The 27,843-nt window shown below is 61.6% G+C and overlaps 1 protein-coding gene across 1 annotated transcript in view; it reads right to left on the bottom strand.

The window, feature by feature from the left end:
- Positions 1-3,820: 3,820 nt before the first annotated feature.
- The window catches only part of LOC127465135 (uncharacterized), a 28,899-nt gene continuing 4,876 nt past the window's right edge, over positions 3,821-27,843 (bottom strand). The window contains exons 2-7 of the mRNA XM_051775634.1: positions 26,719-27,767; positions 25,027-25,188; positions 22,076-22,722; positions 11,818-15,634; positions 5,411-5,694; positions 3,821-3,824 (exon numbers count right to left, since the gene is read on the bottom strand). Coding sequence (XP_051631594.1) covers positions 3,821-3,824; positions 5,411-5,694; positions 11,818-15,634; positions 22,076-22,575 — 4,605 coding nt within the window. The 5' untranslated portion in view covers positions 22,576-22,722; positions 25,027-25,188; positions 26,719-27,767. The remainder of the gene's footprint in view (positions 3,825-5,410; positions 5,695-11,817; positions 15,635-22,075; positions 22,723-25,026; positions 25,189-26,718; positions 27,768-27,843) is intronic.

Genomic DNA, 27,843 nt, shown 5'->3' with positions numbered 1-27,843 from the left:
GGTCAGGGATCCACAGGGAGGGGTTGGGGGTCCCTGGGAGTGGGTTGGGGGTCCTGGGAGATGGGTCAGAGGTCCACAGGAATGGGTTGGGGGTCCACAGGGATCGGTCAGGGTCCATAGGAATGGGTTAGGGGTCCATAGGAATGGGTTGGGGGTCCACGGGGATGGGTTGGGGGTCCTGGGAGATGGATCAGGGGTCCACAGGGGGTTGGAGGTCCTGGGAGTGGGTTGAGGGTCTCTGGAAGTGGGTTGGAGGTCCCTGGGGGTGGGTTGGGGGTCTACAGGGATGGGTTGAAGGTCCCTGGGGGTGGGTTGGGGGTCCAGAGGGGTGGGTTGGGGGTCCTGGGGGTGGGTCAGGGGTCCACAGTGATGGGTTGGGGTCTACAGGGATGGGTTGGGGGTCCCTGGGGGGGTGTTGGGGGTCCAGAGGGGTGGGTTGGGGGTCCCTGGGGACAGGTTGGGTTCTACAGGGATGGGTTGGGGGTCCCTGGGGGTGGGTTGGGGGTCTCTGGGGGTGGGTTGGGGGTCTTGGGAGTGGGTTGGGGGTCCACAGGGAGGGGTTGGGGGTCCCAGGGATGGGTTGGGGGTCCGAGAGGGTGGGCTGGGGGTCCTGGGATATGGGTCGGGGGTCCTTGGGGGTGGGTTGGAGGTCGTGGGAGATGGGTTGGGGGTCCTCCGGGATGAGTTGGGGGTCCTGGGAAATGAGTCAGGGTCCTCAGGGATGGGTTGGGGGTCCACAGGGATGGGTTGGGGGTCCTGGGAGATGGATCAGGGATCCTCAGGGATGGGTTGGGGGTCCCTGGGAGTGGGTTGGGGGTCCACAGGGGTGGGTTGGGGGTCCTCGAAGATGGGTTAGGGATCCACAGGGGTGGGTTGGGGGTCCCTTGGGGTGGGTTGGGGGTCCCTGGGAGTGGGTTGGGGGTCTCTGGGGGTGGGTTGGGGGTCCTTGGGGGTGGGTTGGAGGTCCTGGGAGATGGGTCAAGGATCCTCAGGGAGGGATTGGGGGTCCCCAGGGAGGGATTGGGGGTCCCTGGGAGATGGGTCAGGGGTCCACAGGGATGGGTTGGGGGTCCCAGGGAGTGGTTGGGGGTCCCTGTGGGTGGGTTGGGGGTCCTGGAAGTGGGTTGGAGGTCCATAGGAAGGGGTTGGGGGTCCCTGGGGATGGGTCGGGGGTCCCTGGGGATGGGTCAGGAGACCCCTCCCCCCGATGCTGACCCCTCCCCTCCCCCCAGCGCGGTGGGCGAGGACCCCTGGGGGGACGGTGGCCACAAGGGCCGTGGCACCGCCGGCATCTACCACGTCAACGGCCACGCCCGGCAAGGTGAGACCCCAAAAACGGGGGAAAACCGACCCAGGGAGGGGAGAGACCCCCCAGAGCCTCACCGGACCCTCCTCTGCCTCCTCTTTATTCCTCCTCCTCCTCTTTCTTCCTCCTCTTCCTCCTCTTTTCTTCCTCCTCTTCCTGCTCTTCCTCTTTCTTCTTCCTCTTCGTCCTCTTTCTTCTTCCTCCTCCTCCTCTTTATTCCTCCTCTTCCTCCTCCTCTTCCTCCTCTTCCTACTCTTCCTCCTCTTTCTTCCTCTTTCTTCCTCCTCTTCCTCCTCTTCCTCCTCCTCTTCTTCCTCTTCCTCCTCTTTCTTCCTCCTCTTCCTCCCCTTCCTCCTCTTCCTCCTGTTCCTCCTCCTTCTCCTTCTCCTCTTCCTCCTCTTTCTTCCTCCTCTTTCTCCTCTTTCTTCCTCCTCTTCCTCCTCCTCTTCCTCCTCCTCTTCCTCCTCTTCCTCCTCCTCTTCTTCCTCTTCCTCCTCTTTCTTCATCCTCTTCCTCCCCTTCCTCCCCTTCCTCCTCTTCCTCCTCTTCTTCCTCCTCTTCCTCCTCCTCCTCTTTCTTCCTCCTCTTTCTCCTCTTTCTTCCTCCTCTTCCTCCTCCTCTTCCTCCTCTTCCTCTTCCTTCTCCTCCTCCTCCTCTTTCTTCCTCCTCTTCCTCCTCTTTCTCTTTCTTCCTCTTCTTCCTCCTCTTTCTTCCTCCTCTTTCTTCCTGCTCTTCTTTCTTCCTCCTCTTCCTCCTCTTTCTTCCTCCTCTCCCTCCTCCTCTTTCTTCCTCCTCTTCCTCCTCTTTTTCCTCCTCTTCCTCCCCTTCCTCCTCTTCCTCCTCCACTTCCTCCTCCTTCTCCTTCTCCTCTTCCTCCTCTTTCTTCCTCCTCTTTCTTCCTCCTGTTCCTCCTCTTTCTCCTCTTTCTTCTCTTTCTCCCTCCTCTTCCTCCTCCTCTTCCTCCTCTTCCTCCTCTTTCTTCCTCCTCCTCCTCCTCTCCCTCCTCTTCCTCCCCAGGTCCCCACAACACCTACAAGGCGAGCGCGGAGGTGGCGGAGCCGCCGGAGTCGGTGGGTGATGGAGGAAAAAAGGGGGGGAGGGTCCTAAATTTTGGGGTGAAATCCCCCAGTTTCCATCTCTAAAACTCCGACCCCCCCAAACCCACGAATGCGACCCCCAAACCCTCAACTGTGACCCCCCCAACCCTCAATTCAACCCCAAAACCCCAACCTTGACCCCCCAAACCCCAAATAACCCCCCCAAACCCCAAATAACGCCCCCAAACCCCAAATAAACCCCCCAAACCCCAAATAAAACCCCCCAAACCCCAAATAAACCCCCCAAACCCCAAATAAAACCCCCCAAACCCCAAATAAGACCCCCCAAACCCCAACCTTGACCCCCCAAACCCCAAATAACCCCCCCAAACCCCAAATAAGACCCCCCAAACCCCAATCTTGACCCCCAAACCCCAACCTTGACCCCCCAAACCCCAAATAAACCCCCCCAAACCCCCAACCTTGACCCCCCAAACCCCAAATAAAACCCCCCAAACCCCCAAATAAAACCCCCCAAACCCCAACCTTGACCCCCAAACCCCAACCTTGACCCCCCCGAACCCCAAATAACCCCCCCAAATCCCAAATAAAACCCCCCAAGCCCCAAAATTAGACCCCTCAACCCCAAAATAACCCCCCCAAACCCCCAAATAAGACCCCAAACCCCAACCTTGACCCCCAAACCCCAAATAAAACCCCCCAAACCCCAAAATAAGACCCCAAACCCCATATAACACCCCCGAAACTCCAAATAAAACCCCCCAAACCCCAAATAAAACCCCCCAACCTGAAAATAAGACCTCAAACCCCAAATAACCCCCCCAAACCCCAAATAAAACCCCCCAAACCCCAACATAAACCCCCCCAAACCCAAAAATAAGACCCCAAACCCCAAATAAAACCCCCCAAACTCCAAAATAAGACCCAAACCCCAACATAACCCCCCCCAAACCCCAAATAAAACCCCCCAACCCCCAAATAACCCCCCCAAGCCCCCAAATAAAACCCCCCAAACCCCAACCTTGACCCCCAAACCCCAACCTTGACCCCCCCGAACCCCAAATAACCCCCCCAAATCCCAAATAAAACCCCCCAAGCCCCAAAATTAGACCCCTCAGCCCCAAATAAAACCCCCCAAACCCCAAATAAACCCCCCCAAACCCCAAATAAGCCCCCCCAAACCCCAAATAAGCCCCCCCCTGACCCCGACCCCCTCCCCACTTCGCAGGTGCCGGCGGGAGGTGCAGCGTCCCTGTGACCTCCTCCCCCCGCCCCAAAATCCTCGTTTTTGGGGCCAAAAAAAGCGGGAAGAGGTTCCTCTGGGAGAGGAGGGACCCCCCCACCCCCCAAACCCCCCGTGTGGGGTTTTTTTGGTGGGGTGGGGTTGGAAAAAAAAATCCTCGTTTTGGGCAGAAATTATAATTTATTGACGGATTTGTTTCTTCTCTTGGAATATTCACCTGGAAAAGGGAGGGGGGGGGAAATTCCCAAAGGAAAAGGAGGGGGGGGAGTCCAAGATTTGGGGCTGGGGGGGTTTGGGGTCGATATCGGGGGGTTTGGGGTCGAGGTCGGGGGGTTTGGGGTCAAAATCGGGGGGTTTGGGGTCGAGGTTGGGGGGTTTGGGGTTGAGATCAGGGGGTTTGGGGTCAAATTTGGGGAGTTTAGGGTCGATATCGGGGGGTTTGGGGTTGAGATCAGGGGGTTTGGGGTCAAAGTTGGGGGGTTTGGGGTCAAAATTGGGGGGTTTGGGGTCGAGTTTGGGGGGTTTGGGGTCGAAGTTGGGGGTTTGGGGTTGAGATCAGGAAGAAACCCCAAAATAGAACAAACCCCACCCACTTGGCAAACACCGCCGGGGCGGGACCCGCGGCCGACGCCCGCCCGGCCCCAAAACCAATAAAAAAGTGACCTCCCGCCACCCAAAAAATTCCTGGTGCCCCGCCCTCCCCGCCCCGTCCCGGCGCCGCCGATAACGGTGTTTGCTTTTGGGGCGGGAAAGGGGCCGTTCCCGGGGGGAGAGGGAGGGGCTGGAAAGGGAGGGAAAGGGTGGCCAAGGGGGGTTGGGGTTGGTCTGGAGGGGTGAGAGGGGGGGTTGGAGGGTGTTCTGAGGGGTGGGGAGGGTTGGGGTGTTGTTTGTGGTTGTTTCTAAGGGGTGGGGTTTGGGTGGCGACCCAATGACGACCCGGTGATGACTCAACGATGATCCAACGATGACCCAACAATGACCCAATGATGACCCAACATTGACCCAATGATGACCCTACAAGGACCCTACAATGACCCAACGATGACCCTACAATGACCCAATGATGACCCTACAATGACCCTACAATGACCCAATGATGACCCTACAATGACCCTACAATGACCCAACATTGACTCAACATTGACCCAACGATGACCCTACAAGGACCCTACAACGACCCTACAATGACCCTACAATGACCCAATGATGACCCTACAATGACCCTACGCTGACCCAACATTGACCCAACGATGACCCTACAATGACCAACAATGACCCTACAATGACCCAGTGATGACCCTACAACGACCCTATAATGACCCTACAATGACCCAACGATGACCCTACAATGACCCTACAATGACCCAACAACGACCCAACGATGACCCAACAATGACCCAATGATGACCCTACAATGACCCTGCGTTGACCCAACGATGACCTTACAATGACCCTACAATGACCCAATGATGACCCTACAATGACCCTACAATGACCCAACATTGACTCAACATTGACCCAACGATGACCCTACAAGGACCCTACAACGACCCAACATTGACTCAACATTGACCCAACGATGACCCAACAACGACCCAATGATGACCCAACAATGACCCAATGATGACCCTACAACAGCCCTATAATGACCCTACAATGACCCAACGATGACCCTACAATGACCCAACCTTGACCCAACGCTGACCCTACAATGACCCAACCTTGACCCAACCTTGACCCAACGCTGACCCTACAATGACCCAACATTGACCCTACAATGACCAACAATGACCCAACGCTGACCCTACAATGACCCAACAATGACCCAAAGGGTCCCCAAGGGGTTCCCCGATGTCCAGGGGCGGTTCTGGAAGACCTTTGGCCGCTCGAACGCTGCCGGGAGTGGGCGGTTCTGTCCCTGCCCATCCTTGGGCAAAGGTCTTTTCTGGGCACTTCTTCCCGAGGCTCCGGCAGATCCGGGCGCTCTCCGGCTCTGGAACGTTGACGGGGGAGGATCGGCGACAGGGAAAATGAGAGTTTCCGTCTTCCACATCCACTTCTTCTTCCTCCTCCTCGTCGTCGTCGTCCTCGAAGGACGAACGGGTGAGTAGAGAGGGGAAAAAAAGGGAAGGGGGTTTTCCTTGGATTATTTTTTTTTTGGGAGGGGGGTGGAGGAGGGAAAACGAGGTGGGATTGGGAGGTGACGTCTCGTGTCCTCCTGTGGGATCCTCAGGGGGGTTTTTCCCAACCCCGTCGCCTCCGTTCCGTGGTCAAAATCCCCCCTTTCCAAGGGCGTGGCCCGTCATGGGGGGGGAAACGGGGATCCAAAGGGATGGGTTGGGGGTCCCTGGAATGGGTTGGGGGTCCCAGGGATGGGTTGGGGATCCACAGGGATAGGTTGGGAGTCCCTGGGATGGGTTGGGGGTCCCAGGGATGGGTTGGGATCCAAAGGGATGGGTTGGGGGTCCCAGGGATGGGTTGGGGATCCACAGGGATGGGTTGGGGGTCCCTGGGATGGGTTGGGGGTCCAAGGAGATGGATCAGGGATCCACAGGGATGGGTCAAGGGTCCAGAGGGATGGACTGGGATTCACAGGGATGAGTCAGGGATCCACAGGGATGGGTTGGGGGTCCCTGGAATGGGTTGGGGGTCCCAGGGATGGGTTGGGGATCCACAGGGATAGGTTGGGAGTCCCTGGGATGGGTTGGGGGTCCCAGGGATGGGTTGGGATCCAAAGGGATGGGTTGGGGGTCCCAGGGATGGGTTGGGGATCCACAGGGATGGGTTGGGGGTCCCTGGGATGGGTTGGGGGTCCAAGGAGATGGATCAGGGATCCACAGGGATGGGTCAAGGGTCCAGAGGGATGGACTGGGATTCACAGGGATGAGTCAGGGATCCACAGGGATGGGTTGGGGGTCCCTGGGATGGGTTGGGATCCAAAGGGATGGGTTGGGATCCAAAGGGATGGGTTGGGATCCAAAGGGATGGGTTGGGGGTCCCAGGGATGGGTTGGGATCCAAAGGGATGGGTTGGGGGTCCCAGGGATGAGTTGGGATCCAAAGGGATGGGTTGGGGGTCCCAGGGATGGGTTGGGGATCCACAGGGATGGGTTGGGGGTCCACAGGGATGGATTGGGGGCCCCTGGGATGGGTTGGGGGTCCAAGGAGATGGATCAGGGATCCACAGGGATGGGTCAAGGGTCCAGAGGGATGGACTGGGATCCACAGGGATGAGTCAGGGATCCACAGGGATGGGCTGGGGGTCCCTGGGATGGGTTGGGGGTCCCTGGGATGGGTTGGGATCCAAAGGGATGGGTTGGGGGTCCCTGGGATGGGTTGGGGGTCCCAAGGATGGGTCAGGGATCCACAGGGGTAGGTCAGGGATCCACAAGGATGGATTAGGGATCCACAGGGATGAGTTGGGGTCCACAGGGATGGATCAGGGGTCCAGGGAGATTGGATTAGAAATCCACAGGGATGGATCAGGGATCCACAGGGATGGGTCAGGGATCCACAGGGATGGGTTGGGGGTCCCAGGGATGGGTTGGGGGTCCCAGGGGTGGCTCAGGGATCCACAGGGGTAGGTCAGGGATCCACAAGGATGGGTTGAGGGTCCCAGGGATGGGTCAGGGATCCACAGGAATGAGTCCAGAGTCCAGAGGGATGGATTGGGATCCACAGGGATGGGTTGGAGGTCCCAGGGATGGGTTGGGGACCCACAGGGATGGGTTGGGGGTCCAGGGACATGAGTCAGGGATCCACAGGGATGGATCAGGGATCCACAGGGATGGGTCGGGGGTCCCAAGGATGGGTTGGGGGTCCAGGGAGATGGATCAGGGATCCACAGGGATGGATCAGGGATCCACAGGGATGGGTTGGGGGTCCCAAGGATGGGTTGGGGGTCCAGGGAGATGGATCAGGGATCCACAGGGATGGGTCAGGGATCCACAAGGATGGGTTGAGGGTCCCAGGGATGGGTCAGGGATCCACAGGAATGAGTCCAGAGTCCAGAGGGATGGATTGGGATCCACAGGGATGGGTTGGAGGTCCCAGGGATGGGTTGGGGATCCACAGGGATGGGTTGAGGGTCCAGGGAGATGGATCAGGGATCCACAGGGATGGAACTTTGGATCAGAGCCCCCCTCCTGCCTCCCCTCCCCCATCCTCCTTTCCCCCCCTCCCCCCCCCATCCCAGCGGTCGGAGCTCGTAAAGCTCCTTAGGAGGGCGCGTTAATGACACAAGAGCAGCTCATTAAGGAGGGAGGCAGCGCCGGCTCAGCTGGAAAACCTGGACAGGGAGAACGGGGCTGGAAAAAAACGTGGATTTTTGAGACAACGAGGCTTTTGGGGGGTGTTTGAGGGTTTTTTTAGTGATTTTTTGCTGTTGTTTTGGTGTTATTTTTGTTAATTCGGGTGGTTTGGGGTTTGTTGTTGTGTTTTTTTTTTTTCCCCTCCCGAGCTGGGAATTTTCCGAGGGAAATTTAAGAGGATTAAAAAAAAAAAAAAAAACACGCGGAAAACCAAGGGAAGCTCCCGGGGTTGGGAGGTGAACCCGGAGCCGTAAAAAAGGGGAGCAAAGGTGTCGCCCGCCCGTCCAGAGTCCGACGGGGGCGAAAGTGGGAGCGTCTCCGGCCCCGCTCCCTTCTCGGGAATCGAAAGTCCAGATTAGTGACAGGAATGTGGGAGCATCTCCTTTCCCTTCTCGGGAATCGAAACTCTGGATTAACGACGGGAGTGTGGGAGCGTCTCTGCTCCTTTTCCCTGTCAGGAATCAAAACTCTGGATTAATGATGGGAATGTGGGAGTGTCTCTGCTCCTTTCCCTTCTTGGGAATTGGAACTTTGGATTAGTTTTGGGAATGTGGGAGTATCTCCTCTCCTTTTCCCTGCCAGGAATCAAAACTCTGGATTAATGACGGGAATGTGGGAGTGTCTCTGCTCCTTTCCCCTTTTGGAAATCAGAATTTCAGATTAGTGACAGGAATGTGGGAGAGTCTCCTCTCCTTTCCCTTCTCAGGAATCAAGACTCTGGATCCGTGTTGGGAATGTGGGAGTGTCTCTGTTCCTTTCCCTTTTTGGGAATTGGAATTTTGGATTAGCTTTGGGAATGTGGGAGTGTCTCTGCTCCTTTCCCTTCTTGGGATTCGAAAATCCAAATCCAGGTTGGGAATGTGGGAGCATCTCTGCTCCTTTCCCTTCTCAGGAATGGAAATATTGGATTAATGACGGGAGTGTGGGAGTGTCTCCGCTCCTTTTCCCTGCCAGGAATCAAGACTCTGGATTAGTGATGGGAATGTGGGAGTGTCTCCTTTCCCTTCTTGGGAATTGGAACTTTGGGTTAGTTTTGGGAATGTGGGAGCGTCTCTGCTCCTCTCCCTTCTTGGGAATTGAAATTCTGGATCCATGTTGGGAATGTGGGAGTGTCTCTGCTCCTTCCCCCTGTCAGGAATCGAAAATTCAAATCCACACTGGGAATGTGGGAGTGTCTCTGCTCCTTTTCCTTCTCGGGAATTGAAAATCCAAATCCAGGTTGGGAATGTGGGAGCGTCTCTGCTCCTTTTCCCTGTCAGGAATCAAAATTCCGGATCCACTTTGGGAATGTGGGAGTGTCTCTGCTCCTTTCCCCTTTTGGAAATCAGAATTTCAGTTTAGTGTTGGGAATGTGGGAGTGTCTCCTCTCCTTTCCCTTCTCAGGAATTGAAATTCCAAATCCCTGTTGGGAATGTGGGAGCGTCTCTGCTCCTTTCCCTTCTTGGGAATTGGAACTTTGGGTTAGTTTTGGGAATGTGGGAGTGTCTCTGCTCCTTTCCCTTCTCGGGAATTGAAACTCTGGATTAATGACAAGAGTGTGGGAGTGTCTCCGCTCCTTTCCCTTCTTGGGAATTGGAACTTTGGATTAATGACAGGAATGTGGGAGTGTCTCCGCTCCTTTTCCCTGCCAGGAATCAAGACTCTGGATTAGTGTTGGGAATGTGGGAGTGTCTCCTTTCCCTTCTTGGGAATTGGAACTTTGGGTTAGTTTTGGGAATGTGGGAGAGTCTCTGCTCCTTTCCCTTCTCGGGAATCGAAACTCTGGATCTGTGTTGGGAATGTGGGAGTGTCTCTGCTCCTTTCCCTTCTTGGGATTCGAAAATCCAAATCCAGGTTGTGAATGTGGGAGAGTCTCCTCTCCTTCCCCCTTTCAGGAATTGAAACTCTGGATCCGTGTTGGGAATGTGGGAGTGTCTCCTCTCCATTCCCTTCTTGGGAATTGAAATTCCAAATCCCCGTTGGGAAGGTGGGAGCGTCTCTGCTCCTTTCCCTTCTTGGGAATTGAAATTCTGGATCCACTTTGGGAATGTGGGAGCATCTCTGCTCCTTTCCCCTCTTGGGAATTGGAACTTTGGATTAGTTTTGGGAATGTGGGAGTGTCTCTGCTCCATTCCCTTCTTGGGAATTGAAATTCTGGAGCCAGGTTGGGAATGTGGGAGTGTCTCTGCTCCTTTCCCTTCTCGGGAATCAAAACTCTGGATCCGTGTTGGGAATGTGGGAGCGTCTCTGCTCCTTTCCCCTCTTGGGAATCGAAATTCTGGATCCACTTTGGGAATGTGGGAGTATCTCCTCTCCTTTTCCCTATCAGGAATCAAGACTCTGGATTAGTTTTGGGAATGTGGGAGTGTCTCTGCTCCTTTCCCTTTTTGGGAATTGAAATTCTGGAGCCAGGTTGGGAATGTGGGAGTGTCTCTGCTCCTTTCCCCTTTTGGAAATCAGAATTTCAGATTAGTGACAGGAATGTGGGAGTGTCCCTGCTCCTTCCCCCTGTCAGGAATCGAAACTCCAGATGAGTGTCGGGAATGTGGGAGCGTCTCTGCTCTTTCCCCCTCTCGGGAATCGAACCGAGGGCAAAATGAGCCAAGAGGGCCAAGGTCCGGGGCGGGGCAGGAGCGGCGGCGAAGGGGAGAGAACCCGGGATCGATAACGGCACCCGGGGCGGGGCCGAGGGATATCCCAGGAATGCAGAGGGGTGGGAACGTCAGGAGGGGCTGGAGATACAACGGGGGGGGGGTTTGGGATGGATGAGGAGGAAGAGGAGGGGGATGGAGGGGGATGGAGATGCTGCAGGGGGGGGGGTTGGGATGGATGAGGAGGAAGAGGAGGAGGAGGAGGAGGATGGAGGGGCTGGAGATTCCATGGGGGGGGTTTGGGATGGATGAGGAGGAAGAGGAGGAAGAGGAGGGGGATGGAGGGGCTGGAGATTCCATGGGGGGATGTTGGGATGGATGAGGAGGAAGAGGAGGGGGATGGAGGGGGATGGAGGGGCTGAAAATACCACAGGTGGGGGTGGGATGGATGAGGAGGAAGAGGAGGGGGATGGAGGGGCTGGAGATGCTGCAGGGGGGGTTGGGGATGGATGAGGAGGAAGAGGAGGAAGAGGAGGGGATGGAGATGCCATGGGGGGTTGGGATGGCTGAGGAGGAAGAGGAAGGGGATGTCCTTCCCGATCCCAAACTCCTGGAGCGCCCTGGTCCCCCTGTCGTGGGGTGGTTCCCGCCTGCTCCTGGTGGGATCTGACGATCCCTAAAAGCTCCGAGACCCCGGGAGGGATTGGGAGGGGTCCCCAAAAAACCCAGATGGAAAACTGGGACACCCCCAGAAAACCGGGATACCCCCTCAGGCTCTCCGCTCTCTCCGCAGCCTCCGGAGACGCCGAAGGACCCCCGGGCAGGGTGGGCTGGAAGCCCACCTTGGGCGTGGAGACGAAATCCAACAGAAGCAGCAGGAACACGGAGCTCCTGAGGGAAGGGATACTGGGAAGGGTCGGGGACGACGAAATTCCCGAAAAAAAGGACGGAGGGGAACCCCCCGGACAGGTGGGAAAATACCCGAGGAGGGAAAGGTGGAAGAGAGAGACGGGGAACGGCAGCGAGGGAGGATCCACGGAGGGACCCAGAACAGGGGAACCCACGGGAGAGAGCGATGGAGGCACCAAAACGGCGATAATGGGCAGGAACACAAACGGGACAAACAGCACGAGAAGAGAGTCCAGCACCAGCCCAGTGTCCAGCACGACCCCAGTGTCCAGCACCACCCCAGTGTCCAGCACGACCCCAGTGTCCAGCACCACCCCAGTGTCCAGCACGACCCCAGTGTCCAGCACCACGCCAGTGTCCAGCACGACCCCAGTGTCCAGCACCAGCCCAGTGTCCAGCAGGACCCCACTGTCCAGCACGACCCCAGTGTCCAGCACGACACCAGTGTCCAGTAACACACCAGAGTCCAGCACCACGCCAGTGTCCAGCATGACCCCAGTGTCCAGCACCAGCCCAGTGTCCAGCACGACCCCAGTGTCCACTACGACCCCAGTGTCGAGCACGACCCCAGTGTCCAGCACGACCCCAGTGTCCAGCACGACCCCAGTGTCCACTACGACCCCAGTGTCCAGCACGACCCCAGTGTCCAGCACGACCCCAGTGTCCAGCACCAGCCCAGTGTCCAGCACGACCCCAGTGTCCAGCACCACCCCAGTGTCCAGCACCACCCCAGTGTCCAGTACGACCCCATTGTCCAGCACGACCCCAGTGTCCAGCACCACGCCAGTGTCCAGCACCAGCCCAGTGTCCAGCACGACTCCAGTGTCCAGCACCACACCAGTGTCCAGCACGACCCCAGTGTCCAGCACGACCCCAGTGTCCAGCACCACCCCAGTGTCCAGCACGACCCCAGTGTCCAGCACCACGCCAGTGTCCAGCACGACCCCAGTGTCCAGCACCAGCCCAGTGTCCAGCACAACCCCAGTGTCCAGCACGACCCCAGTGTCCAGCACCACGACAGTGTCCAGCACGACCCCAGTGTCCAGCACCACGCCGGTGTCCAGCACGACCCCAGTGTCCAGCACAAGCCCAGTGTCCAGCACGACCCCAGTGTCCAGCATGACCCCAGTGTCCAGCACCACACCAGTGTCCAGCACGAGCCCAGTGTCCAGCACGACCCCAGTGTCCAGAACCAGCCCAGTGTCCAGCACCACACCGGTGTCCAGCACCACACCAGTGTCCAGCACGACCCCAGTGTCCAGCACCACGCCAGTGTCCAGCACGACCCCAGTGTCCAGCACCACGCCAGTGTCCAGCACCACACCAGTGTCCAGCACGACCCCAGTGTCCAGCACGACCCCAGTGTCCAGCACCACGCCAGTGTCCAGCACGACCCCAGTGTCCAGCACCACCCCAGTGTCCAGCACGACCCCAGTGTCCAGCACCACACCAGTGTCCAGCACGACCCCAGTGTCCAGCACGACCCCAGTGTCCACTACGACCCCAGTGTCCAGCACGACCCCAGTGTCCAGCACGACCCCAGTGTCCAGCACCACCCCAGTGTCCAGCACCACGCCAGTGTCCAGCACGACCCCAGTGTCCAGCACCAGCCCAGTGTCCAGCACGACCCCAGTGTCCAGCACCACGACAGTGTCCAGCACAACCCCAGTGTCCAGCACCACGCCGGTGTCCAGCACGACCCCAGTGTCCAGCACGACCCCAGTGTCCAGCACGACCCCAGTGTCCAGCACCACGCCAGTGTCCAGCACCACACCAGTGTCCAGCACCACGCCAGTGTCCAGCACGACCCCAGTGTCCAGCACGACCCCAGTGTCCACTACGACCCCAGTGTCCAGCACGACCCCAGTGTCCAGCACCACACCAGTGTCCAGCACGACCCCAGTGTCCAGCACCACGCCAGTGTCCAGCACCACGCCAGTGTCCAGCACGACCCCAGTGTCCAGCACGACCCCAGTGTCCACTACGACCCCAGTGTCCAGCACGACCCCAGTGTCCAGCACCACACCAGTGTCAAGCACGACCCCAGTGTCCAGCACCACGCCAGTGTCCAGCACCACGCCAGTGTCCAGCACGACCCCAGTGTCCAGCACCAGCCCAGTGTCCAGCACCACCCCAGTGTCCAGCACCAGCCTAGTGTCCAGCACGACCCCAGTGTCCAGCACCACACCGGTGTCCAGCACCAGCCCAGTGTCCAGCACGACCCCAGTGTCCAGCACGACCCCAGTGTCCAGCACCACGCCAGTGTCCAGCACCACGCCAGTGTCCAGCACGACCCCAGTGTCCAGCACCAGCCCAGTGTACAGCACGACCCCATTGTCCAGCACCACGCCAGAGTCCAGCACGACCCCAGTGTCCAGCACGACCCCAGTGTCCAGCACCACGACAGTGTCCAGCACAACCCCAGTGTCCAGCACCACCCCAGTGTCCAGCACGACTCCAGTGTCCAGCACCAGCCCAGTGTCCAGCACGACCCCAGTGACCACTACGACCCCAGTGTCCAGCACGACCCCAGTGTCCAGCACCACGCCAGTGTCCAGCACCACGCCAGTGTCCAGCACGACCCCAGTGTCCAGCACGACCCCAGTGTCCAGCACGACCCCAGTGTCCAGCACCACGCCAGTGTCCAGCACCACACCAGTGTCCAGCACCAGCCCAGTGTCCAGCACGACCCCAGTGTCCAGCACGACCCCAGTGTCCAGCGCCACGCCAGTGTCCAGCACCACACCAGTGTCCAGCACGACCCCAGTGTCCAGCACCACGACAGTGTCCAGCACGACCCCAGTGTCCAGCACCACGCCGGTGTCCAGCACGACCCCAGTGTCCAGCACCAGCCCAGTGTCCAGCACCACGCCAGTGTCCAGCACGACCCCAGTGTCCAGCACCACCCCAGTGTCCAGCACGACCCCAGTGTCCAGCACCACGCCAGTGTCCAGCAGGACCCCAGTGTCCAGCACCACGCCACAGTCCAGCACGACCCCAGTGTCCAGCACCACACCAGTGTCCAGCACCAGCCCAGTGTCCAGCACGACCCCAGTGTCCACTACGACCCCAGTGTCCAGCACGACCCCAGTGTCCAGCACGACCCCAGTGTCCAGCACCACGCCAGTGTCCAGCACCAGCCCAGTGTCCAGCACGACTCCAGTGTCCAGCACCAGCCCAGTGTCCAGCACGACCCCAGTGACCACTACGACCCCAGTGTCCAGCACGACCCCAGTGTCCAGCACCACGCCAGTGTCCAGCACCACACCAGTGTCCAGCACGACCCCAGTGTCCAGCACGACCCCAGTGTCCAGCACCACGACAGTGTCCAGCACGACCCCAGTGTCCAGCACCACGCCGGTGTCCAGCACGACCCCAGTGTCCAGCACGACCCCACTGTCCAGCACCACGCCGGTGTCCAGCACGACCCCAGTGTCCAGCACCAGCCCAGTGTCCAGCACGACCCCAGTGTCCAGCACCAGCCCAGTGTCCACTACGACCCCAGTGTCCAGCACGACCCCAGTGTCCAGCACCAGCCCAGTGTCCAGCACGACCCCAGTGTCCAGCACCACGCCAGTGTCCAGCACGACCCCAGTGTCCAGCACCACGCCAGTGTCCAGCACCACGCCAGTGTCCAGCACGACCCCAGTGTCCAGCACCACGCCAGTGTCCACTACGACCCCAGTGTCCAGCACGACACCAGTGTCCAGCACGACCCCAGTGTCCAGCACCACCCCAGTGTCCAGCACCACGCCAGTGTCCAGCACGACCCCAGTGTCCAGCACCAGCCCAGTGTCCAGCACGACCCCAGTGTCCAGCACCAGCCTAGTGTCCAGCACCACGCCAGTGTCCAGCACGACCCCAGTGTCCAGCACCAGCCCAGTGTCCAGCACCACGCCAGTGTCCAGCATCACTCCAGTGTCCAGCACGACCCCAGTGTCCAGCACCACCCCAGTGTCCAGCACGACCCCAGTGTCCAGCACCACGCCGGTGTCCAGCACGACCGCAGTGTCCAGCACCAGCCCAGTGTCCAGCACGACCCCAGTGTCCAGCACCAGCCCAGTGTCCAGAACGACCCCAGTGTCCAGCACCAGCCTAGTGTCCAGCACGACCCCAGTGTCCAGCACCACGCCAGTGTCCAGCACCAGCCCAGTGTCCAGCACGACCCCAGTGTCCAGCACGACCCCAGTGTCCAGCATCACGCCAGTGTCCAGCACCACGCCACTGTCCAGCACGACCCCAGTGTCCAGCACCAACCCAGTGTCCAGCACCACACCAGTGTCCACTACGACCCCAGTGTCCAGCACGACCCCAGTGTCCAGCACCACGCCAGTGTCCAGCACCACGCCATTGTCCAGCACGACCCCAGCGTCCAGCACCAGCCCAGTGTCCAGCACGACTCCAGTGTCCAGCACCACACCAGTGTCCAGTACAACCCCAGTGCCCAGCACGACCCCAGTGTCCAGCACGACCCCAGTGTCCAGCACCACGCCAGTGTCCAGCACGACCCCAGTGTCCAGCACCACGCCAGTGTCCAGCACCACCCCAGTGTCCAGCACGACCCCAGTGTCCAGCACCACACCAGTGTCCAGCACGGCCCCATTGTCCAGCACCACGCCAGAGTCCAGCATGACCCCAGTGTCCAGCACCATGCCGGTGTCCAGCACGACCCCAGTGTCCAGCACCAGCCCAGTGTCCAGCACGACCCCAGTGTCCAGCACCACCCCAGTGTCCAGCACGACCCCAGTGTCCAGCACCACACCAGTGTCCAGCACCACGCCAGTGTCCAGCACCACGCCAGTGTCCAGCACGACCCCAGTAACCAGCACCACGACAGTGTCCAGCACAACCCCAGTGTCCAGCACCACGACAGTGTCCAGCACAACCCCAGTGTCCAGCACCAGCCCAGTGTCCAGCACGACCCCAGTGTCCAGCACCACGACAGTGTCCAGCACAACCCCAGTGTCCAGCACCACGCCGGTGTCCAGCACGACCCCAGTGTCCAGCACCAGCCCAGTGTCCAGCACGACCCCAGTGTCCAGCACCAGCCCATTGTCCAGCACGACCCCAGTGTCCAGCACCACGCCAGTGTCCAGCACGACCCCAGTGTCCAGCACCAGCCCAGTGTCCAGCACCACGACAGTGTCCAGCACCAGCCCAGTGTCCAGCACGACCCCAGTGTCCAGCACCACACCAGTGTCCAGCACGACCCCAGTGTCCAGCACGACCCCAGTGTCCAGCACCACGCCAGTGTCCAGCACCACGCCAGTGTCCAGCACGACCCCAGTGTCCAGCACCAGCCCAGTGTCCAGCACCAGCCCAGTGTCCAGCACGACCCCAGTGTCCAGCACCAGCCCATTGTCCACTACGACCCCAGTGTCCAGCACGACCCCAGTGTCCAGTACGACCCCAGTGTCCACTACGACCCCAGTGTCCAGCACGACCCCAGTGTCCAGTACGACCCCATTGTCCAGCACGACCCCAGTGTCCAGCACCACGCCAGTGTCCAGCACCACTCCAGTGTCCAGCACGACCCCAGTGTCCAGCACCACGCCAGTGTCCAGCACCACGCCAGTGTCCAGCACCAGCCCAGTGTCCAGCACGACTCCCGTGTCCAGCACCACACCAGTGTCCAGTACAACCCCAGTGTCCAGCACGACCCCAGTGTCCAGAACCAGCCCAGTGTCCAGCACCACACCAGTGTCCAGCACCACACCAGTGTCCAGCACGACCCCAGTGTCCAGCACCACGCCAGTGTCCAGCACGACCCCAGTGTCCAGCACGACCCCAGTGTCCAGCACCAGCCCAGTGTCCAGCACGACCCCAGTGTCCAGCACCACGCAAGAGTCCAGCACGACCCCAGTGTCCAGCACCACGCCGGTGTCCAGCACGACCCCAGTGTCCAGCACCAGCCCAGTGTCCAGCACGACCCCAGTGTCCAGCACCACGCCAGTGTCCAGCACCACGCCAGTGTCCAGCACCAGCCCAGTGTCCAGCACCAGCCCAGTGTCCAGCACCACGCCAGTGTCCAGCATCACTCCAGTGTCCAGCACGGCCCCAGTGTCCAGCACCACGCCAGTGTCCAGCACGACCCCAGTGTCCAGCACCAGCCCAGTGTCCAGCACCACGCCAGTGTCCAGCACGACCCCAGTGTCCAGCACCAGCCCAGTGTCCAGCACCACGCCAGTGTCCAGCACGACCCCAGTGTCCAGCACCAGCCCAGTGTCCAGCACCACACCAGTGTCCACTACGAACCCAGTGTCCAGCACGACCCCAGTGTCCAGCACCACGCCAGTGTCCAGCACCACGCCATTGTCCAGCACGACCCCAGCGTCCAGCACCACACCAGTGTCCAGCACGACCCCAGTGTCCAGCACCAGCCCAGTGTCCACTACGACCCCAGTGTCCAGCACGACCCCAGTGTCCAGTACGACCCCAGTGTCCACTACGACCCCAGTGTCCAGCACGACCCCAGTGTCCAGTACGACCCCAGTGTCCACTACGACCCCAGTGTCCAGCACGACCCCAGTGTCCAGTACGACCCCAGTGTCCAGCACCACGCCAGTGTCCAGCACGACCCCAGTGTCCAGCACCACGCCAGTGTCCAGCATCACTCCAGTGTCCAGCACGACCCCAGTGTCCAGCACCACGCCGGTGTCCAGCACGACCCCAGTGTCCAGCACCAGCCCAGTGTCCAGCACGACCCCAGTGTCCAGCACGACCCCAGTGTCCAGCACCACGCCAGTGTCCAGCACCACGCCAGTGTCCAGCACCACGCCAGTGTCCAGCACCAGCCCAGTGTCCAGCACGACCCCAGTGTCCAGCACCAGCCCAGTGTCCACTACGACCCCAGTGTCCAGCACGACCCCAGTGTCCACTACGACCCCAGTGTCCACTACGACCCCAGCGTCCAGCACGACCCCAGTGTCCAGTACGACCCCATTGTCCAGCACGACCCCAGTGTCCAGCACAACGCCAGTGTCCAGCACCACTCCAGTGTCCAGCACGACCCCAGTGTCCAGCACGACTCCAGTGTCCAGCACCACGCCAGTGTCCAGCACCACGCCAGTGTCCAGCACCAGCCCAGTGTCCAGCACGACTCCAGTGTCCAGCACCACACCAGTGTACAGTACAACCCCAGTGTCCAGCACGACCCCAGTGTCCAGCACCACGACAGTGTCCAGTACAACCCCAGTGTCCAGCACGACCCCAGTGTCCAGCACCAGCCCAGTGTCCAGCACGACCCCAGTGTCCAGCACCAGCCCAGTGTCCAGCACGACCCCAGTGTCCAGCACCACGCCAGTGTCCAGCACGACCCCAGTGTCCACAACCAGCCCAGTGTCCAGCACCACGCCAGTGTCCAGCACCACACCAGTGTCCAGCACGACCCCAGTGTCCAGCACCACGCCAGTGTCCAGCACGACCCCAGTGTCCAGCACCACGCCAGTGTCCAGCACCACCCCAGTGTCCAGCACGACCCCAGTGTCCAGCACCACACCAGTGTCCAGCACGACCCCATTGTCCAGCACCACGCCAGAGTCCAGCACGACCCCAGTGTCCAGCACCACGACAGTGTCCAGCACAACCCCAGTGTCCAGCACCACGACAGTGTCCAGCACAACCCCAGTGTCCAGCACCACGCCGGTGTCCAGCACGACCCCAGTGTCCAGCACCAGCCCAGTGTCCAGCACCACACCAGTGTCCAGCACGACCCCAGTGTCCACTACGACCCCAGTGTCCAGCACCACGCCAGTGTCCAGCACCAGCCCAGTGTCCAGCACAACCCCAGTGTCCACTACGACCCCAGTGTCGAGCACGACCCCAGTGTCCAGCACCACGCCAGTGTCCAGCACGACCCCAGTGTCCAGAACCAGCCCAGTGTCCAGCACCACGCCAGTGTCCAGCACGACCCCAGTGTCCAGCACCACGCCAGGGTCCAGCACGACCCCAGTGTCCAGCACGACCCCAGTGTCCAGCACCACGCCAGTGTCCAGCACGACCCCAGTGTCCAGCACCACACCAGTGTCCAGCACGACCCCAGTGTCCAGCACGACCCCAGTGTCCAGCACGACCCCAGTGTCCAGTAACACACCAGAGTCCAGCACGACCCCAGTGTCCAGCACCAGCCCAGTGTCCAGCACGACTCCAGTGTCCAGCACCACGCCAGTGTCCAGCACCAGCCCAGTGTCCAGCACGACCCCAGTGTCCAGCACCAGCCCAGTGTCCAGCACGACCCCAGTGTCCAGCACGACCCCAGTGTCCACTACGACCCCAGTGTCCAGCACGACCCCAGTGTCCAGCACGACCCCAGTGTCCAGCACCAGCCCAGTGTCCAGCACGACTCCAGTGTCCAGCACGACCCCAGTGTCCAGCACGACCCCAGTGTCCAGCACCACGCCAGTGTCCAGCACGACCCCAGTGTCCAGCACCACGCCAGTGTCCAGCACCAGCCCAGTGTCCAGCACGACCCCAGTGTCCAGCACGACCCCAGTGTCCAGCACCACGCCAGTGTCCATCACCACGCCAGTGTCCAGCACGACCCCAGTGTCCACTACGACCCCAGTGTCCAGCACGACCCCAGTGTCCAGCACCACGCCAGTGTCCAGCACCACGCCAGTGTCCAGCACGACCCCAGCGTCCAGCACCAGCCCAGTGTCCAGCACCACACCAGTGTCCAGCACGACCCCAGTGTCCAGCACGACCCCAGTGTCCACTACGACCCCAGTGTCCAGCACCACGCCAGTGTCCAGCACCAGCCCAGTGTCCAGCACAACCCCAGTGTCCACTACGACCCCAGTGTCGAGCACGACCCCAGTGTCCAGCACCACGCCAGTGTCCAGCACGACCCCAGTGTCCAGAACCAGCCCAGTGTCCAGCACCACGCCAGTGTCCAGCACGACCCCAGTGTCCAGCACCACGCCAGGGTCCAGCACGACCCCAGTGTCCAGCACGACCCCAGTGTCCAGCACCACGCCAGTGTCCAGCACGACCCCAGTGTCCAGCACCACACCAGTGTCCAGCACGACCCCAGTGTCCAGCACGACCCCAGTGTCCAGCACGACCCCAGTGTCCAGTAACACACCAGAGTCCAGCACGACCCCAGTGTCCAGCACCAGCCCAGTGTCCAGCACGACTCCAGTGTCCAGCACCACGCCAGTGTCCAGCACCAGCCCAGTGTCCAGCACGACCCCAGTGTCCAGCACCAGCCCAGTGTCCAGCACGACCCCAGTGTCCAGCACGACCCCAGTGTCCACTACGACCCCAGTGTCCAGCACGACCCCAGTGTCCAGCACGACCCCAGTGTCCAGCACCAGCCCAGTGTCCAGCACGACTCCAGTGTCCAGCACGACCCCAGTGTCCAGCACGACCCCAGTGTCCAGCACCACGCCAGTGTCCAGCACGACCCCAGTGTCCAGCACCACGCCAGTGTCCAGCACCAGCCCAGTGTCCAGCACGACCCCAGTGTCCAGCACGACCCCAGTGTCCAGCACCACGCCAGTGTCCATCACCACGCCAGTGTCCAGCACGACCCCAGTGTCCACTACGACCCCAGTGTCCAGCACGACCCCAGTGTCCAGCACCACGCCAGTGTCCAGCACCACGCCAGTGTCCAGCACGACCCCAGCGTCCAGCACCAGCCCAGTGTCCAGCACGACCCCAGTGTCCAGCACGACCCCAGTGTCCAGCACGACCCCAGCGTCCAGCACCACGCCAGTGTCCAGCACGACCCCAGTGTCCAGCACGACCCCATTGTCCAGCACCACGCCAGAGTCCAGCACGACCCCAGTGTCCAGCACGACCCCAGTGTCCAGCACCACGCCAGTGTCCAGCACCACACCAGTGTCCAGCACGACCCCAGTGTCCAGCACCACGCCGGTGTCCAGCACAACTCCAGTGTCCACTACGACCCCAGTGTCCAGCACGACCCCAGTGTCCAGCACCACGCCAGTGTCCAGCACCACACCAGTGTCCAGCACGACCCCAGTGTCCAGCACCACGCCAGTGTCCAGCACCAGCCCAGTGTCCAGCACGACCCCAGTGTCCAGCACCAGCCCAGTGTCCAGCACGACCCCAGTGTCCAGCACGACCCCAGTGTCCAGCACGACCCCAGTGTCCAGCACCACGCCAGTGTCCAGCACGACCCCAGTGTCCAGCACGACCCCAGTGTCCAGCACCAGCCCAGTGTCCATCACCAGCCCAGTGTCCAGCACCACGCCAGTGTCCACTACGACCCCAGTGTCCAGCACGACCCCAGTGTCCAGCACCACGACAGTGTCCAGTACAACCCCAGTGTCCAGCACGACCCCAGAGTCCAGCACGACCCCAGTGTCCAGCACCACCCCAGTGTCCAGCACCAACCCAGTGTCCAGCACGACTCCAGTGTCCAGCACCACACCAGTGTCCAGCACGACCCCAGTGTCCAGCACGACCCCAGTGTCCAGCAACACGCCAGTGTCCAGCACGACCCCAGTGTCCAGCACCACGCCAGTGTCCAGCACGACCCCAGTGTCCAGCACGACCCCAGTGTCCACTACGACCCCAGTGTCCAGCACGACCCCAGTGTCCAGCACCAGCCCAGTGTCCAGCACCACACCAGTGTCCACTACGACCCCAGTGTCCAGCACGACCCCAGTGTCCAGTACGACCCCAGTGTCCAGCACGACCCCAGTGTCCAGCACCACGCCAGTGTCCAACACGACCCCAGTGTCCAGCACCAGCCCAATGTCCAGCACGACTCCAGTGTCCAGCACCAGCCCAGTGTCCAGCACGACCCCAGTGTCCAGCACCACCCCAGTGTCCACTACGACCCCAGTGTCCAGCACCACGCCAGTGTCCAGCACGACCCCAGTGTCCAGCACCAGCCCAGTATCCAGCACCACACCAGTGTCCAGCACGACCCCAGTGTCCAGCACCACCCCAGTGTCCAGCACCACGACAGTGTCCAGTACAACCCCAGTGTCCAGCACGACCCCAGTGGCCAGCACGACCCCAGTGTCCAGAACCAGCCCAGTGTCCAGCACGACCCCAGTGTCCAGCACCACGCCAGTGTCCAGCACGACCCCAGTGTCCAGCACGACCCCAGTGTCCAGTAACACACCAGAGTCCAGCACCACGCCTGTGTCCAGCACGACCCCAGTGTCCAGCACGACCCCAGTGTCCAGCACCACGCCAGTGTCCATCACCAGCCCAGCGTCCAGCACCACGCCAGTGTCCAGCACGACCCCAGTGTCCAGCACGATCCCAGTGTCCAGCACCACGCCAGTGTCCAGCACCAGCCCAGTGTCCAGCACGACCCCATTGTCCAGCACGACCCCAGTGTCCAGCACCTCGCCCATGTCCAGCACCACGCCAGTGTCCAGCACCAGCCCAGTGTCCAGCACGACTCCAGTGTCCAGCACGACCCCAGTGTCCACTACGACCCCAGTGTCCAGCACGACCCCAGTGTCCAGCACCACGCCAGTGTCCAGCACCACGCCAGTGTCCAGCACCAGCCCAGTGTCCAGCACGACTCCAGTGTCCAGCACCACACCAGTGTCCAGCACGACCCCAGTGTCCAGCACCACGACAGTGTCCAGCACCACACCAGTGTCCAGCACGACCCCAGTGTCCAGCACGACCCCAGTGTCCAGCACCACGCAAGTGTCCAGTACGACCCCAGTGTCCAGCACCACACCAGTGTCCAGCACGACCCCCGTGTCCAGCACCACGCCAGTGTCCAGCACGACCCCAGTGTCCATCACCAGCCCAGCGTCCAGCACCACGCCAGTGTCCAGCACGACCCCAGTGTCCAGCACCAGCCCAGTGTCCAGCACCACGCCAGTGTCCAGCATCACTCCAGTGTCCAGCACGACCCTAGTGTCCAGCACCACCCCAGTGTCCAGCACCACGCCAGTGTCCATCACCAGCCCAGCGTCCAGCACCACGCCAGTGTCCAGCACTACCCCAGTGTCCAGCACCAGCCCAGTGTCCAGCACCACGCCAGTGTCCAGCATCACTCCAGTGTCCAGCACGACCCCAGTGTCCAGCACCACACCAGTGTCCAGCACGACCCCAGTGTCCAGCACGATCCCAGTGTCCAGCACCAGCCCAGTGTCCAGCACGACCCCAGTGTCCAGCACGACCCCATTGTCCAGCACCACCCCAGTGTCCAGCACCAGCCCAGTGTCCAGCACCAACCCAGTGTCCAGCACGACCCCAGTGTCCAGCACAACGCCAGTGTCCAGCACCACGCCAGTGTCCAGCACCACACCAGTGTCCAGCACAACTCCAGTGTCCAGCACGACCCCAGTGTCCAGCACGACCCCAGTGTCCAGCACCACGCCAGTGTCCAGCACGACCCCAGTGTCCTTCACCACGCCAGTGTCCAGCACCAGCCCAGTGTCCAGCACGACCCCATTGTCCAGCACAACCCCAGTGTCCAGCACGACCCCAGTGTCCAGCACCACGCCAGTGTCCAGCACGACCCCAGTGTCCAGCACGACCCCAGTGTCCACTACGACCCCAGTGTCCAGCACCACGCCAGTGTCCAGCACCACCCCAGTGTCCAGCACCACGCCAGTGTCCAGCACGACCCCAGTGTCCAGCACCAGCCCAGTGTCCAGCACGACCCCAGTGTCCACTACGACCCCAGTGTCCAGCACGACCCCAGTGTCCAGCACCACGCCAGTGTCCAGCACCACGCCAGTGTCCAGCACCAGCCCAGTGTCCAGCACGACTCCAGTGTCCAGCACCACACCAGTGTCCAGCACGACCCCAGTGTCCAGCACCACGCCAGTGTCCAGCACCACACCAGTGTCCAGCACGACCCCAGTGTCCAGCACCACGCCAGTGTCCAGCACGACCCCAGTGTCCAGCACGACCCCAGTGTCCAGCACCAGCCCAGTGTCCAGCACGACTCCAGTGTCCAGCACCACACCAGTGTCCAGCACGACCCCATTGTCCAGCACCAGCCCAGTGTCCAGCACGACCCCAGTGTCCAGCACCACCCCAGTGTCCAGCACCACGCCAGTGTCCAGCACGACCCCAGTATCCAGCACCACGCCAGTGTCCAGCACCAGCCCAGTGTCCAGCACGACCCCAGTGTCCACTACGACCCCAGTGTCCAGCACGACCCCAGTGTCTAGCACGACCCCAGTGTCCAGCACCACGACAGTGTCCAGCACAACCCCAGTGTCCAGCACCACGCCGGTGTCCAGCACGACCCCAGTGTCCAGCACCAGCCCAGTGTCCAGCACGACCCCAGTGTCCAGCACCAGTCCATTGTCCAGCACGACCCCAGTGTCCAGCACCACGCCAGTGTCCAGCACCAGCCCAGTGTCCAGCACGACCCCAGTGTCCAGCACCAGCCCAGTGTCCAGCACCACGACAGTGTCCAGTACAACCCCAGTGTCCAGCACGACCCCAGTGTCCAGCACGACCCCAGTGTCCAGAACCAGCCCAGTGTCCAGCACGACCCCAGTGTCCAGCACCACGCCAGTGTCCAGCACGACCCCAGTGTCCAGCACGACCCCAGTGTCCAGTAACACACCAGAGTCCAGCACCACGCCTGTGTCCAGCACGACCCCAGTGTCCAGCACGACCCCAGTGTCCAGCACCACGCCAGTGTCCATCACCAGCCCAGCGTCCAGCACCACGCCAGTGTCCAGCACGACCCCAGTGTCCAGCACCACACCAGTGTCCAGCACGACCCCAGTGTCCAGCACGATCCCAGTGTCCAGCACCACGCCAGTGTCCAGCACCAGCCCAGTGTCCAGCACGACCCCATTGTCCAGCACGACCCCAGTGTCCAGCACCTCGCCCATGTCCAGCACCACGCCAGTGTCCAGCACCAGCCCAGTGTCCAGCACGACTCCAGTGTCCAGCACGACCCCAGTGTCCACTACGACCCCAGTGTCCAGCACGACCCCAGTGTCCAGCACCACGCCAGTGTCCAGCACCACGCCAGTGTCCAGCACCAGCCCAGTGTCCAGCACGACTCCAGTGTCCAGCACCACACCAGTGTCCAGCACGACCCCAGTGTCCAGCACCACGACAGTGTCCAGCACCACACCAGTGTCCAGCACGACCCCAGTGTCCAGCACGACCCCAGTGTCCAGCACCACGCAAGTGTCCAGTACGACCCCAGTGTCCAGCACCACACCAGTGTCCAGCACGACCCCCGTGTCCAGCACCACGCCAGTGTCCAGCACGACCCCAGTGTCCATCACCAGCCCAGCGTCCAGCACCACGCCAGTGTCCAGCACGACCCCAGTGTCCAGCACCAGCCCAGTGTCCAGCACCACGCCAGTGTCCAGCATCACTCCAGTGTCCAGCACGACCCTAGTGTCCAGCACCACCCCAGTGTCCAGCACCACGCCAGTGTCCATCACCAGCCCAGCGTCCAGCACCACGCCAGTGTCCAGCACTACCCCAGTGTCCAGCACCAGCCCAGTGTCCAGCACCACGCCAGTGTCCAGCATCACTCCAGTGTCCAGCACGACCCCAGTGTCCAGCACCACACCAGTGTCCAGCACGACCCCAGTGTCCAGCACGATCCCAGTGTCCAGCACCAGCCCAGTGTCCAGCACGACCCCAGTGTCCAGCACGACCCCATTGTCCAGCACCACCCCAGTGTCCAGCACCAGCCCAGTGTCCAGCACCAACCCAGTGTCCAGCACGACCCCAGTGTCCAGCACAACGCCAGTGTCCAGCACCACGCCAGTGTCCAGCACCACACCAGTGTCCAGCACAACTCCAGTGTCCAGCACGACCCCAGTGTCCAGCACGACCCCAGTGTCCAGCACCACGCCAGTGTCCAGCACGACCCCAGTGTCCAGCACCACGCCAGTGTCCAGCACGACCCCAGTGTCCAGCACGACCCCAGTGTCCACTACGACCCCAGTGTCCAGCACGACCCCAGTGTCCAGCACCACCCCAGTGTCCAGCACCACGCCAGTGTCCAGCACGACCCCAGTGTCCAGCACCAGCCCAGTGTCCAGCACCACGCCAGTGTCCAGCACGACCCCAGTGTCCAGCACGACCCCAGTGTCCACTACGACCCCAGTGTCCAGCACGACCCCAGTGTCCAGCACCACGCCAGTGTCCAGCACCACGCCAGTGTCCAGCACCAGCCCAGTGTCCAGCACGACTCCAGTGTCCAGCACCACGCCAGTGTCCAGCACGACCCCAGTGTCCAGCACGACCCCAGTGTCCAGCACCAGCCCAGTGTCCAGCACGACTCCAGTGTCCAGCACCACACCAGTGTCCAGCACGACCCCATTGTCCAGCACCAGCCCAGTGTCCAGCACGACCCCAGTGTCCAGCACCACCCCAGTGTCCAGCACCACGCCAGTGTCCAGCACGACCCCAGTATCCAGCACCACGCCAGTGTCCAGCACCAGCCCAGTGTCCAGCACGACCCCAGTGTCCACTACGACCCCAGTGTCCAGCACGACCCCAGTGTCTAGCACGACCCCAGTGTCCAGCACCACGACAGTGTCCAGCACAACCCCAGTGTCCAGCACCACGCCGGTGTCCAGCACGACCCCAGTGTCCAGCACCAGCCCAGTGTCCAGCACGACCCCAGTGTCCAGCACCAGTCCATTGTCCAGCACGACCCCAGTGTCCAGCACCACGCCAGTGTCCAGCACCAGCCCAGTGTCCAGCACGACCCCAGTGTCCAGCACCAGCCCAGTGTCCAGCACCACGCCAGTGTCCAGCACGACCCCAGTGTCCAGCACGACCCCAGTGTCCAGCACCACGCCAGTGTCCAGCACCACGCCAGTGTCCAGCACGACCCCAGTGTCCAGCACCACGCCAGTGTCCAGCACCAGCCCAGTGTCCAGCACGACCCCAGTGTCCAGCACCAGCCCAGTGTCCACTACGACCCCAGTGTCCAGCACGACCCCAGTGTCCAGTACGACCCCAGTGTCCACTACGACCCCAGTGTCCAGCACGACCCCAGTGTCCAGTACGACCCCAGTGTCCAGCACCACGCCAGTGTCCACTACGACCCCAGTGTCCAGCACGACCCCAGTGTCCAGCACGACCCCAGTGTCCAGCACCACGCCAGTATCCAGCACGACCCCAGTGTCCAGCACCACGCCAGTGTCCAGCACCAGCCCAGTGTCCAGCACGACCCCAGTGTCCAGCACGACCCCAGTGTCCACTACGACCCCAGTGTCCAGCACGACCCCAGTGTCCAGCACGACCCCAGTGTCCAGCACCACGCCAGTGTCCAGCACCAGCCCAGTGTTCAGCACGACCCCAGTGTCCAGCACGACCCCAGTGTCCAGCACCACCCCAGTGTCCAGCACCACGCCAGTGTCCAGCACGACCCCAGAGTCCAGCACGACCCCAGTGTCCAGCACGACCCCAGTGTCCAGCACCAGCCCTGTGTCCAGCACCACGCCCGTGTCCACTACGACCCCAGTGTCCAGCACGACCCCAGTGTCCAGCACCACGCCAGT

The sequence above is a fragment of the Manacus candei genome, unplaced genomic scaffold (assembly GCF_025592945.1).
Source record: "Manacus candei isolate 608988 ecotype Guabito, Panama unplaced genomic scaffold, ASM2559294v1 h1tg000317l, whole genome shotgun sequence".
NCBI classification, from domain to species: Eukaryota; Metazoa; Chordata; class Aves; order Passeriformes; family Pipridae; genus Manacus; species Manacus candei.
The sequence above is the reverse complement of the archived record's forward strand: the minus strand, read 5'-3'. Positions and strand labels throughout refer to the sequence as shown.